At 42.7% G+C, this 18,898-nt stretch overlaps 1 protein-coding gene across 1 annotated transcript in view; it reads left to right on the top strand.

The window, feature by feature from the left end:
• Positions 1-12,034, top strand: part of MED20 (mediator complex subunit 20) — a 45,474-nt gene extending 33,440 nt beyond the window's left edge. Inside the window, exons 2-4 of the mRNA XM_069238417.1 lie at positions 6,578-6,732; positions 8,604-8,857; positions 10,923-12,034. Coding sequence (XP_069094518.1) covers positions 6,578-6,732; positions 8,604-8,857; positions 10,923-11,138 — 625 coding nt within the window. The 3' untranslated portion in view covers positions 11,139-12,034. The remainder of the gene's footprint in view (positions 1-6,577; positions 6,733-8,603; positions 8,858-10,922) is intronic.
• Positions 12,035-18,898: the final 6,864 nt, after the last annotated feature.

The following is an 18,898-nucleotide window of genomic DNA, read 5'->3' as shown; positions in this document are numbered from 1 at the left end:
AGTTTGTATAGAGCTTTTTCCTGCAGTTTCACCCTCTGCAACATCATTTTATCAGTGCCCAAACTTCTATTTATGCCGTTACATCCCTTTAGGATCCTATCTGCTCAATAGAGCGGTTTATGTCCTGCTCTTATCACCTACTACAATGGAACATATGTACACATAGTCTCCCTCATCCTCACACCCTGAGGGATCATCGACATCTTTAGGCATACATAGAAGTCATTCAGCTTGGCTTCCCTCCAACTAGTCTGTGTCCTTCCCTGGATACCCCCATGCAACACCACACTTCTGGAGTTATTCTTCCAGTCTTTAGGTACATATAAGATTCCTGCAGCTTGACTCCAGACCTATCAGCGACTACAAAAAAAAAAAGCCATTCACATGTAACATTCACTTTTCATTTTCAGTGAAGAATATTGTGTTACAACTTCAACTAATAAGAACAGGTCCATCTGGTTTCTTAACATAACTTTGAGTTTGCATACAAATTCGATATTGGCAGTGCCATGTAGTGTGGTAAAGGAATCCATACACTCCCCTATCTTCTACCTTTCGCCTGTCCCCTCTGTCTCTCTCTGGAGATATCAGACCTGACAAAGTAAGAGAACCCATTGGCTTTGTATTAAACTAATTTCCTTGCTAATGCAAAAATATGCTGTTAGAAATGGGGTTTTTGGTTGGCATCAGGTTACCCTCTGTCCAAGCAAGAACCCTCACTCTAGTCAGGGTAAATCACACACAATCCAAATTATCCTGTGCCCACCCTCTTGTAGCTTGGCACGAGCAGTCAGGCTAAACTTAAAAGGCAATGTGTAAAGCATTTGTGCAATAAATCATACAATAACACAATATAGCACCACAAAAATACACCACACAGTGTTTAGAAAAATATATAATATTTATCTGGATATTTGCAGGTCAAAACGATCAAAGATGCAACATGAATTTGTAAAGATATCACTGAAAAGTGATATGAAGTGTCTTAAGTCTTTAAAAAGTAAATAAAGTCTCTTTCAAGCACAAAGTACCTGGTTTGGAGTGGAAAAACTTTGCAGAGGGCCGCAGAAGAGGAGATGCGTGGAAAAATGGTGTGTGCGTCGGTTACACCCCTTCACACACGGACTTGCGTTGTTATTTTTCACGCGGGGAGACGTGCGTCGTTCTACGGGAGGAAAAATGGTGTGTGCGTCGGTCTCGCCCCTTCACACACGGACTTCGGGGAAGACGTGCGTTGTTTTCCGGCATGCGGACCGTCTCCTTCTGTGGATCGCGGGATTACCAGATGTCCCAGGGTCTGTGCGTGGATTCCTCGGCTTGTTATCCGTCTGCGCTTCGTTCCGGGGGGCTGTGCGTGCAATATTCTTTCTCACGGCAGGCATCGATTTCCTCTCTTGAAGTCGGGCGGCGTTGTCCATGCGAGGCCGTGCATCGAAGTTCCGGTTGCACCACAGGTGTCGCGTCGAGCGGCGTCTTTTGGGATCGGCGTGCGGTGAATTTTTCACCGTGGAGCAAGCTGTGCATCGAATTTTTCACCGCACAAGGAGTCCAATTGAAAAAGAGAAGTCTTTTTAGTCCTGAGACTTCAGGGAACAGGAGGCAAGCTCTATCCAAGCCCTTGGAGAGCACTTGTACAGCCAGACAAGAGTTCAGCAAGGCAGCAGGCCAACAGCAAGGCAGCAGTCCCTTGTAGAAAGCAGTCAGGTGAGTCCTTTGAGCAGCTAGGCAGTTCTTCTTGGCAGGATGCAGGTTCCGGTTCAGGTTTCTTCTCCAGCAAGTGTCTGATGTGGTAGGGCAGAGGCCTTGTTTTATACTAAATTGTGCCTTTGAAGTGGGGGTGACTTCAAAGAGTGGCTCAGAAGTGCACCAGGTCCCCTTTCAGTTCAATCCTGTCTGCCAGGGTCCCAGTAGGGGTTGTGGCAGTCCTTTGTGTGATGTCAGGCCCTCCACCCTCCCAGCCCAGGAAGACCCATTCAAAATGCAGATGTATGCAAGTAAGGCTGAGTACCCTGTGTTTGGGGTGTGTCTGAGTGAATGCACAAGGAGCTGTCAACTTAACCTAGCCAGACGTGGATTGTAAGGCACAGAAAGATTTAAGTGCAGAGAAATGCTCACTTTCTAAAAGTGGCATTTCTAAAATAGTAATATTAAATCCAACTTCACCAGTCAGCATGATTTTGTATTACTCTTCTGGCCATACTTCCTACTCCTTTCAGATCAGCAGCTACCACTTCGACAATGTATGAGGGTAGCCCCAATGTTAGCCTATGAAGGGAGTAGGCCTCACAATAGTGTAAAAACGAATTTAGGAGTTTTACACTACCAGGACATATAAACTACACAGGTACATGTCCTGCCTTTTACCTACACAGCACCCTGCTCTAGGGGTTACCTAGGGCACACATTAGGGGTGACTTATATGTAGAAAAAGGGGAGTTTTAGGCTTGGCAAGTACTTTTAAATGCCAAGTCGAAGTGGCAGTGAAACTGCACACACAGGCCTTGCAATGGCAGGCCTGAGACAAGGTTAAGGGGCTACTTAAGTGGGTGGCACAACCAGTGCTGCAGGCCCACTAGTAGCCTTTAATCTACAGGCCCTAGGCACATATAGTGCACTCTACTAGGGTCTTACAAGTAAATCAAATAGCCAGTCATGGATAAACCAATCAACAGTACAATTTACACAGAGAGCATATGCACTTTAGCACTGGTTAGCAGTGGTAAAGTGCCCAGAGTTCAAAAGCCAACAACACCAGGTCAGAAAAAATAGGAGGAAGGAGGCAAAAAGTTTGGGAATGACCCTGTCAAAAAGGCCAGGTCCAACATATACTAACATACGTAGTAGGAATTCATACTTGCTAACATTAAAATTTACTTTTTCTATTGTAAAAAAGTGGAATCAATGGACCACCTGGATATGTCTGTCAGTCATTTGATTTGAGGATCATGTCTTTCAGCAAGGTGATGAGGAACTGATTTGGATGCTGTATCCCCTTTGAGCTGTCTGGAGCTCTGTTAAATCTAGGGTGGTTGTTCTGACTCTTATTTTCACAATATTTTAATTTTGCCTTCACTCTCGGGTTTATCAGTCATAGTTCTTTGTTGCATGGTCAATAACTACAGTCTTTTAATATCGTATTTCATCAAGAGTAGGAAGGCTTTTACTCACAGGTCCATCACTCATGCTTTCAATTGTTACAAGATTGCTTCATTTCGTGTTTTATTTCTTGTTCATCTGATTCAACAGATGTCATTCATTGATTTGAAAAAATCTAAAGTAGCCTTCAAACAGGAGAACCTTGATGGTTGGGTGGAACTGTAGCCTCAGCCATTTCACAAAGAAGGAGCAGGTGTCTTTACAGCCTTATTCTCGATAGCCAACATTTAAATATTTATACCTATATTATGAATTATACCCAGCAGATGTTGTTCACCTGTCTCTCTCACTCTCCATCCTCGCTGATATTTTCTGAGTTCTGTTTTTTAACTTTACATGGCGAACAAAGTTTCGTGAAGCTATACCGCTCTTCTCTTGTACATTTCTAAGCCGGTCTGTGAGAGTTTCCCTCAGTGAAAATCGGGCAAGCCCTCACAGGCTCTACTGTTTCAAGAGCACGGATAATTAAGAGGTGGGCTGCGTTGTCCAGGAATACCCACAATGTACACCTTTCCGTAAGGGCACTACAGTCCTGTCTGCTATTCTATGTGGGGACTGACAGTGGCGTCTATTTGATCCATAACTTGGAATCCAGGCTTTGTTACCTGGATCTCTGTGGGTAGGCTTCCTACCAGGTCTAGGTGTTGTTTTTTTCAATCTTCTATAAATTATATTGTTTACCTTCATTCTGTCTTTGACTTGCATGAAGAATGCAGTGTTGGGTGTGTATGTGTGTTTTCTCTGGGCATGGAATGTTGATTGGAGGAGTTCATTGGACTCAATCAGTTTGCTATTTACAAGATGGTGATCTCCATTGTGCAGTGCTAATGTTACCTTTTGGATGTGCAAGCCACCATGCACATATCACTTATCCTATTTCCCAAAACTAGGAATGACTGGCGACTTAGGGGAGGTAACCAGGTCTTCTTTTTGATGTAGCAGAGGTCCTCTGCCATAGCAAAACACTCCCCTTTGCTGTTCTTAACAGTCAACTCAATGCAAAATGGCCTCTCTGTCTGGACCCATTCTCCATCTGCCTAAGCCATTGTAAGCTTCTCTCTGAAATAGCATCACAGCAGCGTGCCCTTGACAGGAAGGCATCACACTGAGAACATGTTACCACAAAATTAGAAGTACCCAAGAATCCACGCCACCAGGTGAGGACATGTGTGATCTGATTTAACTAGGGTGGTCCTGTACACCAACAAAGGATAGAAGAATGGGGAAGAACCAGGACTGAAACAGCTATGTCATTGCCGTGCTCCTTCCAGATTGAGCCTAAGGTTGGGAATCTTGCAGTGCCACATTGCTGCAGTTAACAATACTGAGCTTGTCTAATCCATGACCCCTACTCTTTCCAGTGGGATACCTCTACTTACCTCTGTTGATCCCGAGGACCTAAGAAGTCTGGTCTTTGATACCTGGTCTGTGACCCTATTTGGTTGCCTGGAGGAGGCCATCATTATTCCAGAACCAAAAGAATCATCGATCTAAGTTTAGCAGTTCTGAAGATATTGTGTTTGAAGTCCCTGATTAAAACCCCTTACGGACCACTGAAACATCTGATAACCAAGCCTGTCCTGCCAGTGAAAATCATGACTGCAGCTGGTGGTAGCTGACTTACATGCCCCTTGAACATCTGTTAAAAAAAACTATACTGGCACCCTTGCCAGTCGCTGTTTCCAACCCAGGGCACACGGGCCACTGGATTTTAGTAACTATTTCTCTACTGGACACCTTTTCACTTCCACCTTGACTACTGAGAACAGTCCCTGCAAACATTTATATTATTTTAGAGGTGTGCCGCCCAGAGACCGCGTGTCCTGAAAGAGATTTTGTTTGATGTACCAATATTATGGCTCCAGAATACCAGTGGTAAATGACAATAACCCTGACTACTCTGGTAGCCCAGGTAAAAGCTTCACATGACCAGGTCTCCCTCACTCTCAGTCCAGTTTGATTACTTCTGTCTCTTCAGTGGCTGCCATATTTAATTCTTATACTTGTGGCCAAGTGCATCTGGGATAGGCCCTACGAGCTATTGCAAGGCAGAGGAAGATGTCAAATATAAAGTGTAGCATGTGGGAAGGGTTAAGACCTGAAAACGGTAAAGCACCCACAACTGCCGTGCTTTCTCCAGTGGCCACAAGGCCCAGCCAATGACCAGGAGACCTCCCTGGCTGAATTATTAGATGATCACCATCCGATCCTTTGCTACCCCTCCAGGCATTGACAAAAGGCATTCTATAACAGAGTTAAAAAGCAGTCCATAAGTGATGCCCAAATTGGAAGTCACAGAGATAAGCCTCTAGGTCATTACTGAAAAGTAGTCCTTCAAATGAGCGCATAGAAGAGATACAGGGCCGCTTGTTTCAATGATTTTCTACAAATGGCTGTGTTTCATTATTCTTACCCTAGAGCCTTTTGAGTGTGTCATAGAAATCTGTTATCTTGGGCCACCTTTTAGTAGCGGATGGTTTATACAGTACAAGTCCTTTTGATAATCAGTCCCATACTTCCAAACTTTTATTAACACTGAAAACCGTTTGAAAGTGGGGTCTTTTGTGTTACTAATGGCCAGATGTAGAAAGCATTTTGCATGGTGCAAACTGCAAAAATCGCAGTTTTCGCCATGCAAAATGCCTTTTGCGATGCACATTCACAATTTGCGAGTCAGTACCGACTCGCAAATTGTGAATGCGATTCGCAAATAGGAAGGGGTGTTCCCTTCCTATTTGCGACTCGCATCGCTATGCTAAATTGCTTTGTGACCGCGAATGCGGTCGAAAAGCAATTCGCAGTTACCACCAGTGTTAGACTGGTGGTAACCCATTCGCAAAAGGGAAGGGGTCCCCATGGGACCCCTTCCCCTTAAAGAATGTTGCCAATAAGGGTTTTTCAGAGCAGGCAGTGGTTCAATGGACCACTGCCTACTCTGAAAAACCGAAACCAAAAGGTTTTGTTATTTTTTATTTTATTTTGCAACTCGTTTTCCTTTAAGGAAAACGGGCTGCCAAAAAAAAAAAATGCTTTATTTAAAAAGCAGTCACAGACATGGAGGTCTGCTGACTACAGCAGTCCACCATCCCTGTGAGTGCAGGGACTCGCCACGGGGTCACGAAATGCGACCCACCTCATTAATATTAATGAGGTGGGTCTTTGCGACCCCATAGCGACTCGCAGTCGGTGTCTGAGACACCGTACTGCATCTGATTTTGCAATTCGGAAATTGCGAGTCGCACCGACTCGCAATTTCCGATTCGCAAAATCGGAAATTGCTACATCTGGCCCTAATTGAGCAAGAGGTATAAGTGACATGTTTATGTTGTCTTCAAAGTACACAGTCTCTGTAATGAGGCCTTTATGCATAAGAACCTCTGTGTAGGCAGTTTTTAGAAAAAGTATTTTTTTATTGTTCTAGTGTTTGTCAGATGCCAGTGGCTGAAGGGAAGAGTGTCCAACAGACCGTGGAGATCCTTACCAGAAAGTTGGAACTACTTGGAGCTGAGAAACAGGGCACCTTCTACGTGGATTGTGAAACATACCACACAGCAGCATCCCCTATGGGGAACCAAGGTAATGAGCAGCATTGGTCTTTCTGTAAAGTACTTAGATTGAATTCGAGGCATCTGTATCTGTCTTGGTGATGCCTTGCAGAAATACACACATGTATGAAAGATTTACTATTCTCTCTGTTTTGTATTAAAATTATGAGCTATCCAGAGTAGTCCAAAAATAAAACCTCAGTCCAAGTGTCCATCACAACGCACCCCCTCTCAGCCGTTACCATCTACAGTTCTTTGAAAGGATTTCAAGCAGAGCAGGTTTTTATAAAATGAGAAGGCCAAATCGAATGCAAAGCAGGAAATGTTGTTGTTCGTAATAAATCTCTTTTCTAATTACCAGAAAAACAGCATTTATTACTGCACAACGGAAGACTTCATGCAGTATTTAAGAGATTGTTACGTTCTACAAACAAAGCGCCCACACTCATTTGCCCTTGCTACAGCGATCCAGGGAGTGCAACAGCCTGGTCATTCCTACCCAAGAGCCATGAAGGAGCACAGTAGGCTTGCCATCCCAATTTAAGGCTCCTAACAAAATGAGAAAATTGACAAATTCATCTTGGTCTATTTCATTCGAAGCCCGCCACCATGAGGAAATGAATGAATGAAGCAGGACCCTAATCGATGCCCATAGACTTCAAGAAAAATGTAGAACAGCAGCAACTTGGTCATTTTGAATGTAAGACCACCACTATAGGGAATCAGGCCCACCACCCTCAGTGAAAGGGCAGCCAGCGTAACATAATTATAGCTTCTCACTTTGACATAATCTTGGTATTTTTATGGTTGTGTACCCTCATTGCATTTCATATATTTATTTGAGTGTTAATGTTTATTTATAAACACTTCTGCATTTAGTATTGATTGCTCATGTATAATATTTTCTTTAGTTGCATAGTATAATAGTGCATCAATCATTTGTATGTATTGATATGATTTATAGTGTGTGATAGAATTTAGTGAAGGTACAGCAACAGTAATATGCTAATTCTCGCATTTTACAACACTTAACATGAAGTCTGCCTTTTTCAAAATATTCAGAAGAGTGTATTTAAGCCTGGTGTAAATAAGGATTGGGCAAAGATGCATCTACAAATCCCTGGGTGAGTTAGTTCCCCGTGGGCTGAGCTGCAAACATCCCCAGTGAAAGCCATCAGTTTGCTAGAACTTGTCTTGCTTTATTAGTTCACTAAGAACACCACGATGAGGGGAGATGGAGAGCGACCTCCTCGAAGAACAGAACAGGCGTGATGTGATGTTCAGCTAAGATATGCAGGCTAGAGTCCACCTCAAGAAACTCAGACACTTTTGGTGCTAAGACAGTTCACGTAGCGGCTAGAAGGGAAGGGTTGATTAAAAAAAAAAAAAAAAAAACGAAACTGGTATCACCATTCAGTGCAATGAACTCCTGAAACACCGTTAGTGTTGCAGTTCTTTTTAATAATTTGTTATTAATTGCTTTCATTGCCACTATAGTGTTTATTATTGATAGTTGCATCTATACACATTCACTGCCCTAGATTAAGACACTGAATTTAATAAAGTCTTAAAATATGTCTCTACAGTGTGGATTCTTGTGTGCTTGCCTTCATGGGAAAGGATTTTCGGAGCTCACTAACAAATTAATAATCCTGTAAGTCTCTCAGGACTGATCAGTGCCCAGAATGCACCATCCTCGTGCAGTTTGTTTGTGTTTTTGCTGTCTCAAATTAGTAAATTTGCTCGGAGCCTGTGTTTGGCCAGGGTGAGATGATTGCAAAAAATGTGTCAACTTACAGGTCATGGCCGTGTCCTGGCTTAATAGTAAAGTCTCTGGGTGATTGTGACTGAGTAAGCAATGCAAAATGTTATCAGTCTAACAAATTATCTTGATTATTTCAGGGCAGCAAGGTAAACTGATGTACGTTATGCATAGCTCCGAGGCACCCCTCAGCTGCTATGCCCTCTTTGAAAACGGTCCCTGCTTGATTGCAGATGCCAATTTTGATGTTCTGATGGTGAAACTGAAGGGATTCTTCCAAAATTCTAAGGCCAACAAAATTGAGAGCCGAGGTACCCGCTATCAGTACTGTGACTTCCTGATAAAGATTGGAACTGTTGCCATGGGACCCAGCGCCCGAGGAATATCTGTGGAGGTATTGCTAACTAGCCTTAAGAAATATATTTAGGGTTACTGCTAGCAAACTAACCAAAGAGGTATCTGTGGAGAGTCTGCTGTATGGTAGTGGAGTCTCACGAAATATCTGTAGTACTACAGCTAAGAAACAAAGGCAGAATATCCGTGACAATGGTGCTAGCTAACTAATGGGTGTCAAGGATTATCTGTAGAGTGACCATTACCTAACTACAGAGACCCAGGGAATATCTCGGTGGGTACTACTGCATATTCAAATGGGCGGATGGAATATTTGTGCACAGATTGGGGTGGCAAAGCCATATGGCCCACAGTATATGTGTGGTGTTGCAACAGGAAATACTTCTGCCACTACCACTGATTTAATCACAGGCATCAAGGCAATCTGTTTTTGCCAGTACTGCGGGATAACTAGGAGTATTCGAGGAACATTTAAAGTAGTAATATTAACTATATAAAAGGGCTACAGAATACCACTCCATATGCCATTGGTGTCATAGAATATCTGTAGACGTACAGAGAAAATAGTAAGAGAGAATTAATTGTGTGGAAGGGATATGTAATACTTAGTAAGGAAGGGGGCTTTTGGGATCATTTTGAAACATGTTTTGCTTTTGATTCTGTATTTATCCTAAATACACATCTGCCTGCTTGCATTCAGTGGTTTCTGAAAACAAACTGTAGTAGAGACTTTGAAATGAAATGTAATGTAGCTTTGTATAGCGCAGCTTATCACCTGCGAGGGTCTCAAGGCGCTGTCCCTAGGCACATGGACATTATGTGATTTGCCCAGAATGTCAGGACATTGTGCAGCGCCAGGGCTCGAACCTGGATCTCCAGCTCCCGAGGCGGTTGCTCTGATTGGTGCGCTACATCCTCTCCCCTCCTGTTTCCAATCCTCTAACCTTGTCTTAAGCAAAATTAAATTTATCAAAGAAGGCGATTCCTTTGACTGAAATTATGGTTCTATGTAGTCATAACTCCAGGCTTTCAGTACTGGTACTTTAAAAAAATATATCTCTTGAAGAGATTTCAGATTGTGTATAATATCAAGTCAAATCATTATTCTGGAAGAGAAAAGTCCCACACTGAAAACCTGGTGGTTCGCCAAGTAGATATACACAATTTTCAAACTGTTTTGGGCTGATAACTTTTTGTTGTCCTGTTCTGGTGTAGACCTTTCTCACAAACTCAAAATTTATTATTGCCGTTCGTAGAACAACCTATTTTCTTATAACTATATAATTAATTACTTTTGAATATATTGTTAATATGAACATATAACAATTCAAATGAATTACTTTCCATAAAATGTCAATGTGTACCTTCTACCACTGTTGTCTCAATATACATGACCTCTCCTGATGGTAGTTTCTTTTTATCATTATCTCAACTCTGGCTAAAAAGTGGAAATTTCCTCCTAAATCAGAGGAGTGATCGTGCATTTCAGTCATTGTTGTACTAAAGTTATTAAGATTCCCAAGCTTTTTAACAAATCAGTTTCAAACTAAGCATTATGGTAAGTAAGGGTGTGCAATAGACAAGATAATACATGAATGCACAGGGTGGTGATTGTAAGAAGGGGAAATTATAGTATATTTTCTCTCATTTCCTTCTTGCCATCCAACCACATGCCCATAGATACCACAACTTTTATGATTTTCTCTTTCGTTTTTGTAACTTTTTGTCTGCCCAAAAAAATTAGATTTGATATGATCTCCTCTCCGAATGAGGAACAGAGTTAATCACTACTCTTTCAAATCTAGTAGGGACTTTGAATACTATTGCATATACTCATTTTGAACTCCAGCTCAACATACTAAATGAAAAGCTTGAAACCAGGCATCTTATCTAGGCTCTCAACTTTATAAATGTCTCCCAATTCAGCAGTGAGGTTCATTTTAAACACAAATGTCTCACATTTTCTGGGGAATTGTTGTATGGAGTAGTAATGCTTATTTCTTTTGAGAAATCTTTGATCTGCTCCTTGAGCCATCTTAGCATTGCCTTATGTGTTTAATCCTACATAGGACTCCTTTTGCTTACTTTTCTTTTCTTGTTGTTAGGTGGACTACTGCCCTTGTGTGATTGTCAATGATTGCTGGAACCTAATGGTGGAGTTCATGCAAAGTTTTATGGGAAGCCATGCTCCTGGCCTCCCTTCTGTATTCAGCAACAAACATGAGTCCGTCTACAGCCCAGCGGACACTATGGTCCAGTATATGGAACTTCTCAACAAGATCCGCAAGCAGCAGCAAGGGCCTGTCTCTGGCATTAGATGATCTACAGGAAGGGGACTCTGTCTTCAAGTAGAGCCTATCACTACCATTTGAATATTAGTCTCTTGTGAACAGTATCAGCTGAAGCAGATCTGGCTGTCTCTGGCATTGAGCAATGTGCCAGGCTTTTCTCCAGCAGACAATTGAAGGATACATGGCCTACGGAGGATGGTCAATAACTGTGTCTTTGGACAAGGGTGAGAGGCAGCAGGCTTTTCCAATTCTGTTAATAACCCTCAGCCTCACATTAACTCTTGAACTGTTTATCTATTTTGTTTGAGAATCCATATTCATGTGGGCGTGGTCTTTTTTTTCTCAGTTTGATTAAAAGAGATATCCTACCTATGTCCGCAGAAAGAGCCTAAAGTAAGCCCAAACACAAGTGAAACTGTTTATTTACAGCTAAAGGTATGGTACTTTGTTTAAGGGCCGTGTATTAATTCATGATAAAGTGGTTACTGAGCATTCCAGAACAGAGTGGTATCAGTATTTGAAGACGCCTTTAACAAGTTCTGAAATACATTTGGTTTTGACCTTCACTTGCATTTACAGTACAGGATACTGTAATATCTAGATAACTAGAAACAAACTTAGGATTATAGAAGAGAAATTGAAAGCAAGGATGAGAAGGTAAGACAAATGTCTTCGTCTGGCCTGTTATCTGGGGGATTTGCTCTACGTATCCCAGAATAAATCTTTTTCTCGGTTACTTTTACATAGCATGCAGTACCTCATGCTAGTAACAGGTATCTAAGCTAAGGGACTTCTGTGGTTCCTCACCTAGAATTGCAGAAACGTACGTTGTGTGGCTTGTCAGTGTTTACTTTTTTGTTAAAATGTTACTATAAATTATGTTGGAAAAAGTCAAGTTTAAATAAAACGTAGAGTCTGCCATTTCACGCTGCCTTCGACTTTCTCTTCTGAACTTCATTTTGCTAGTCATGTTACAAAAGCAAAACAATTACTAAATGAGTATTTGCCCCTTTCTTTAGGCCAAATTCTGTAATAGAGAAGGATTTGGAGCTGTGGAGGAGATATTTTCCCACAATTAAAAATAGGTTCTGGGGAGGTCTAGACTGTGTGGGAAATTGTCATAGCTCAGCTGTCTGCAAATTATGAGAAGAAGCTCTGTCAGTGGGCCATCACTCATTCCTGCTTACCTTTTGTAATTCTTCCCTCTCTCTAGCAAGTGTTCTGTGCCTGCGCTTCTCCAGTGTCCTGTGGATCCCGATGTTTCCTTGATTCTTTTCCCTGCCTTGTTTCCCATGCCTTTTGTCAAGTTCCCTGAATGCCTCGTGCCTGTCTTGGGGATGCCAGATGTTCTTTCTCGTGCTTGGGCTATGGAGAACAGTGGTTCCTGGGGGGAGAGGTTCCAGGATTATAGTGTCTGCTGGAGGCTTTCTGTTCAATAATATTCCTAACTGCAAGTCTTGTGTTTCTTCTAAATACTACAGTGATAGACATGCCTGCCTCTAACTACCTTCAGCACCAACTGATTTGTTGTCTGCCAGTCCCTCCAGCGTTCAGTGTCCCCTAGCGTTCATAGTGTTGGAAGAATCTGGTACAAATGTTTGTGCTGTCACTTACGAAGTGCTTATGATCGATTCTGTTACCTGCTTAAACTAATATGTGCCTAGCGCAGTCCTTTCCTTCGCTTTTTCTGCTATGCAGCCATGCCTTGCTGGCACCTTGACATTTTTTGTTTTTATCTGCCTTCACACGTTTATAATGCATAGAGTGCTATGCATCCTACCAAGCTGAGCACTCATCTGTTTTTTCCCCCTCCTCTTCCTGGTTCTTCTGCCACGCCTTAACATGCGCAGATGCGCAGCTGCACAGGAACCACCTCCGCATTCTGCAACTGCAGGAAGTCCCATCTATTATAAAAGTCATACCTACTGCAAGTTTTACCACAGAGATGTTAAGCAACTTGTTTTTATTTTAACTACTTTCTACCTACTTGGCTGTCCACGTTGCTTTGCTTTTTCCATTCTAGAGCATTCACTTTTTTTTTTTTTTTTTTTTTTTTTTTTTTTGCATCGTGACAGTTTCATCTAATTCATTCACCAGCTCTACTCAACGTTTTTACTAATGTAATTTATTTTGCTTTTATTTATTTATTTCTGCTTCTGCGGGCCATGCTGCAGAGCTGCAATCAATCACCATTTCTTTTAGAGAATCCGGTAAGCCACGTATGAAGTGAGAAACGTGCTCCAAAATATTTAATAACTCCTTTCATATTGAAAGGAAGAAGGCCTTGTTTTTCAGTTTAACAGACAGAGAATCACAAACTGTGTTTTAACACCTGACAAGGTGTTTACCTTTACCCCCACCTAGCACTTCAGCTGGAGATGACGGTAAATTTGTGGAAGCCATTTTCTCGGGGTACATTTCATCATATTGTTATGGAACAACACCAGTTCCACATCAGATGTAAGCTTCCAATGAACCCATTAAGACATATATGGCGGCTTTCAGAGTTTTGATAATGTACATCCCAGCCATCCAAGTGTTGAGAAACCTCTATGCACAGCATAAAATCATCAGTTATTTATATACAAGTTAAACAGTATCTCACAGTAAACACGTTATAACAATTGTTTGTTTAATGATTATATCAGTTGCATCACTTAAACGGTGTCCACATTTTCGTGAGTGGTTCATCAAAACATCTGTTATGATGTACAGATTCTGTACTTCCACTGATCAGCTCAATTATATAAAGTACAAGCAACCCAATGCATTTCTGGACTGTGTCACTTCTTCAGGGGCAAAGCTGCATATTACACAAAATGTAAAGAAGATACAACATAACAGGAGGACAAGGAGGGGAAAACAAACAAAAGATGTATGAGCACACATCAAACAAATCAAATAATTCAATACAAAGGCAGTGTTCATGAGTAATTCAGCATGCCAAATAGTGTATTCACTCCACGACACAACGGCCATATCATTACATTGTGGACTCCTCATTGATAGTATATGTGAAACCTCAGTGAACTCCCAAATCCCAACACCTCGCTGAACCATGCTCAGTGCAGCATCCTAAATGATCACCACATAAGTGCTGGTTACGAATGCTTAGCCGATACATGCCTGACTTAACCCTATGCCTCAAAAAATGCCAAACCAGTAGTGTACATAATACACAACTAGCACTCTAGTGCCATACCTCTGTACATGCAGCTTACCTGTTGTGCTGTAGCGAGTGCAATACAAACTTTCACCTTGCCTTTTAATATAGGAGCATCAAATGACCTAGCGCAGTGGTTCCCAAACTGTGGTCCGGTGACCCCTGGGGGTCCGTGAAGCCTCCTCAGGGGGTCCGCGACTGCATAGAAAATTAAATATTATTAACAGATTGGGTCCCCAGCTTTCAGTAATGACTCAGTAGGGGGTCGCCGGGATCCAATAATGATTCGGTTGGGGTCCCCGGGTTCCAGTATTGATCCAGTGGGGGGTCCACAGAAGTGAAAAGGTTGGGAACCACTGACCTAGCGCAATGAAAACATGATCCGTAATTATCAAAACATACCTTATGCCTCAGTGCAAAATGGCTGCATTGTGTAACCGCGTTACTTGAGGATGATGTGCTTCCCTCATAGCTACTGACAGTACACCAGCAACAAACACCCTCAGCTTACAAAACATAAACAACCATGAACCCCATTCCTCATAACCACAACTCTCTATATTCTGCTCAAGATATAGTATAAATATTTGCTCACTTATAATTTTCGCCACACTCTAGAAACAGTAACCGGCCATTGCTACGACCGTCCTAGGTATCTGTTGTGAAAACCAGAGAAATAAACAACAGCCCACAAGGAGACCCGCAAAATGGCTAAACTGCATACTAACCTTCTGAATACCGTAAAATACATCCATTACCATGGGATCAATCCCTCTAACTCTTACATGTCCGAAATAAAAACTCCATGTGGGCTAAAAACAACTCGACCCTACTCCAAGCGATATCCGTGGTGTCCAACTCTTCCTCCCAGCATAGTAAACATACAATGATCAACAACCTGCGCACAAGTCGACGAAACAAACAGAAAAAGACCCCAACACAAAGACACATATATAGCTATACAATGTAGAACAGTATAGAAAATATAAACATATTGTAATAGGAATTTCCTTTAAAAAACAGTTCTAGACAAGCATACAGGCACATATATAGTCATACAATGTGAAACAGTTTGAGAAATATAATTATCGTCTTATACAAATTATCGAAAAAAATGGTTTTGAACTAGACCAGTGGTTCCCAACCTGTGGTCCGGGGACCCCGGGGGTCCGCAAAGCCTTCTCAGGGGGTCCGCGAGAGCATAGAAAATTAAAAAAATTTTAACAAATATTGACAAATTAGGTCCCCAGCTTCCAGTAATGACTCAGACGGGGGTCCCCGGATTCCCATGATGACTCAGTGGGGGTCCCTGGGTTCCATTAATATTAAAGTGGGGGTCCACAGAAATCAAAAGGTTGGGAACCACTGAACTAGACAATCCACATACAACAATGTAATACCACGTACTAACCCCCTGCTAAGCTTGTGGCAGATACAGAAACGCAGATACAATGTTACAATATTTGTACGAGGGTGATAATGGTACAAGCAGTTTTTAAAAACGGTCAATATACGGAATGTGATTATACTGCAGAGGTGATACAAGCAGTTTTGAAAAAGGGACCATGTGGAAGATGAATCTGTGATGACACACAGAACGACCTTTAGTGCATTATTCAACATTGGTCATGCATCGAAAACCTGCTAATTAATGCAACCAAAAGGCGTAATGCCTAGATTTTCACAGTTAAAATAATTGTTCATCGCAAAAATATGATATCTACATGTGTAGACCCGCAGCTACCTCCGTGTGTGTGATCTCATCAGTGTGGTATGTTGTGTGTGGAGTTCTGTGTGGGGGAAAAAACCTACGTAATGTAAAACTCACGAACCGAGTCACATAAAAACAGGCAAGTTCCAGCTTGTCATTAAGACCTTTCGGGGGCCAAAGTATCAAAATGTCGAATCCAGAATGCTTCACGTTTTAATAGCAGTTTTAGTATCCACTTCCGGGTTAGGACAATACTTGGATGACTTGAAATCGAAGATGAGCTATATTATGTTTAAATTCAACCCCATGCGCTGCAAGGTGAGAATTTATATTATTAGTGCAGATCATACTTTTGTGCTCAGATATCTGAGTTTTGATATTTCTCTCTGCCTTGCCAATGTAAGATAATTCTCAGGGATGCTTAATACAGTAAACCAGGGCAGACGAATTGCAATCAGATGAATGTTGTCCTTTCATGGCTTTGTCTGTCACTGAATGGTTTGATTGTGTTCCCTCTGACATTTCCAAGTCAGCTGCCATTTAGAGAAACACATATTAGAACCAGAAGACAACAGTTCTTTAAGGTTTTTCAATCTTGTATAGGCAAGCACAGGTCTGTCTTTGAAAATACCCTTAAAGTCGGGTTCTGATTGTAGGATCTCCCATTGTTGACAGATCAACCTTTTAATCCTGTATGACACAGGATAAAATATAGATTCAAAAATTTAGCGGTCAAATTTTGGTTTGTGTTGCGTCTGTAATAACATTTGGCGGTTTAAAGATCCAATTTTTGTAACCAGATTATCCAGTAACCTGATTGGGTAACCCTTTGCTTGAAAATCCAATCTATATGCTGCAAGGGATTTTGTGCATTTATTTATGTCAGACGGGATCCTTTTAATCTGAATGAATTGCGAATATGGCAGATGGTTCCTCAGAGATGTCAGATGGAAGCTGTCGAATAACAGCGCATTATTGCGGTCATCGGGTTCCTGGAAAAAAAATGGTTGATACCCTGTTCGACTCCATAGTGCTCCCCCTGTGGCGCCTGGCAGCTGTCCACCGGGCTAAATCCAGAAGGGGCACTGGTACTCCTCTAATAATGGACAGAACCTTCGCTTGATCTGTTTGCCACTGCCAAGAACACACAGTCGGAACTTCTGTGCTTTGAAGTTTGTAAAGTGGCTTTCAATCGTAGAACTCAGGACTCCAGTTCGCCTTACCACTGATACTGATCTTCTTGAGAACTCTGGGCAGGAGTAGTATCGACGGGGCACAAGTCATGCTAGTGACTCCAGATTGGGTATAGAGAGTACAGTATCCAGAATACCTGAGCATGAACATATGTACTCTGGTCAGGATGCTTGTTCTGGAGGATATCCTGTGGCAGCAACAAGGCAGGGTTCTGGACCTGAACCTGCACATGGTCCACTTTAATAGATGGGGGTAGAGTTTTCAATCTCCCTTATGAAGTTTGTGATGTCATCTTGGCAGCCATGCTTGTTTCCACTAAACTTAAAGAGACCATTCACATTGTCAGAGTCGAAAGATCCATTCGATTGGTAAAAGAGTTGGCTGGTGAATTGGGTATTGTATGTGTGTCTGAAGAACAAAGACCGGTTCAAAGAAAAAGAAACCATTTTCACCAACTCTTCTAGCATAAACAGATAATATTGTTGAAAATCCAGATAACGCTCTGTAAATTTCAGGAAATGCCCTGCTGTAGGTAAAGACTGCTTGAAAGGCAAAAAATGGCATATTTATTGAGTGCTTGTAATAGCCCAACTATGATTAATAACTGTATACTTAGGCGGTCATTCTGACCGCGGCGGGCGGCAGTCGCCGCCCGCCATGCGGTTACCCCCGAATGACCGCCCCGCGGTCAAAAGACCGCAGTGGCCATTCCAACATTCCCGCTGGGCCGGCGGGCGACCGCCAAAAGGCCGCCCGCCGGCCCAGCGGGAAAGCCCCTGCAACGAGGAAGCCGGCTCCGAATGGAGCCGGCGGAGTTGCAGGGGTGCGACGGGTGCAGTGGCACCCGTCGCAATTTTCACTGTCTGCTAAGCAGACAGTGAAAATCTGTATGGGGCACTGTGAGGGGGCCCGTGCACTGCCCATGCAGTGCAGGGGCCCCACAACACCCGTTCCCGCCATCCTGGTTCTGGCGGTGACAACCGCCAGAAACAGGCTGGCGGGAAGGGGGTCGGAATCCCCGTGGCGGTGCTGCAAGCAGCGCCGCCATGGAGGATTCCCTAGGCCAGGGGAAAACCGGCGGGAAACCGCCGGTTCCCCTTTTCTGACCGCGTTTTACCACCGCGGTCAGAATAGCCCAGGAAGCACTGCCGGCCTGTTGGCGGTGCTTCCGCTGCCCTCCGCCCTGGCGGTCATGGACCGCCAGGGTCGGAATGACCCCCTTAGTGTTGTGTTGGAAGTTAAAAATATTGATTCTGAGTTAATGTGTGTAGGAAGCTGGCCTGGTGTGTGGTGGGTACCCAAGGTACTTACACCTCATTCCAGGTATTCCCTCTTATTGAAGTGTAGGCATTGCAAAGCTCATGCAGTACCACTGTACTCACACAGCTCTTGCACAGATGAAAGAAAACACTCAGTTGTACAAAAATAAAAGTACTTCATTTTTGGAACACAATACCACAAACTACTAGAAGGACAACGTTCCAATAGGAGAGAAGTAATACACTAAGCATGTAAACTAGCAATCAGAAATAGGCATAGAAAAGGTTAGAAAACAGTGCAAATAGCAATAACTAATAGTGACCCTAGGGGGAGCACAAACCATATACTAAACAAATGGAATGCGAACATAGGACCCCCACCTAGGTAAGTGGAATGTGTAGAGGGGATCTGGAAGTACTAGAAAACCATAGAGGTAAGTAACACAGTACCACCCCAGCGACC

This window comes from Pleurodeles waltl, chromosome 6 (assembly GCF_031143425.1).
Source record: "Pleurodeles waltl isolate 20211129_DDA chromosome 6, aPleWal1.hap1.20221129, whole genome shotgun sequence".
Lineage (NCBI taxonomy): Eukaryota > Metazoa > Chordata > Amphibia > Caudata > Salamandridae > Pleurodeles > Pleurodeles waltl.
Note: the sequence above shows the minus strand (reverse complement) of the source record. Positions and strands in the feature narration are given on the sequence as shown.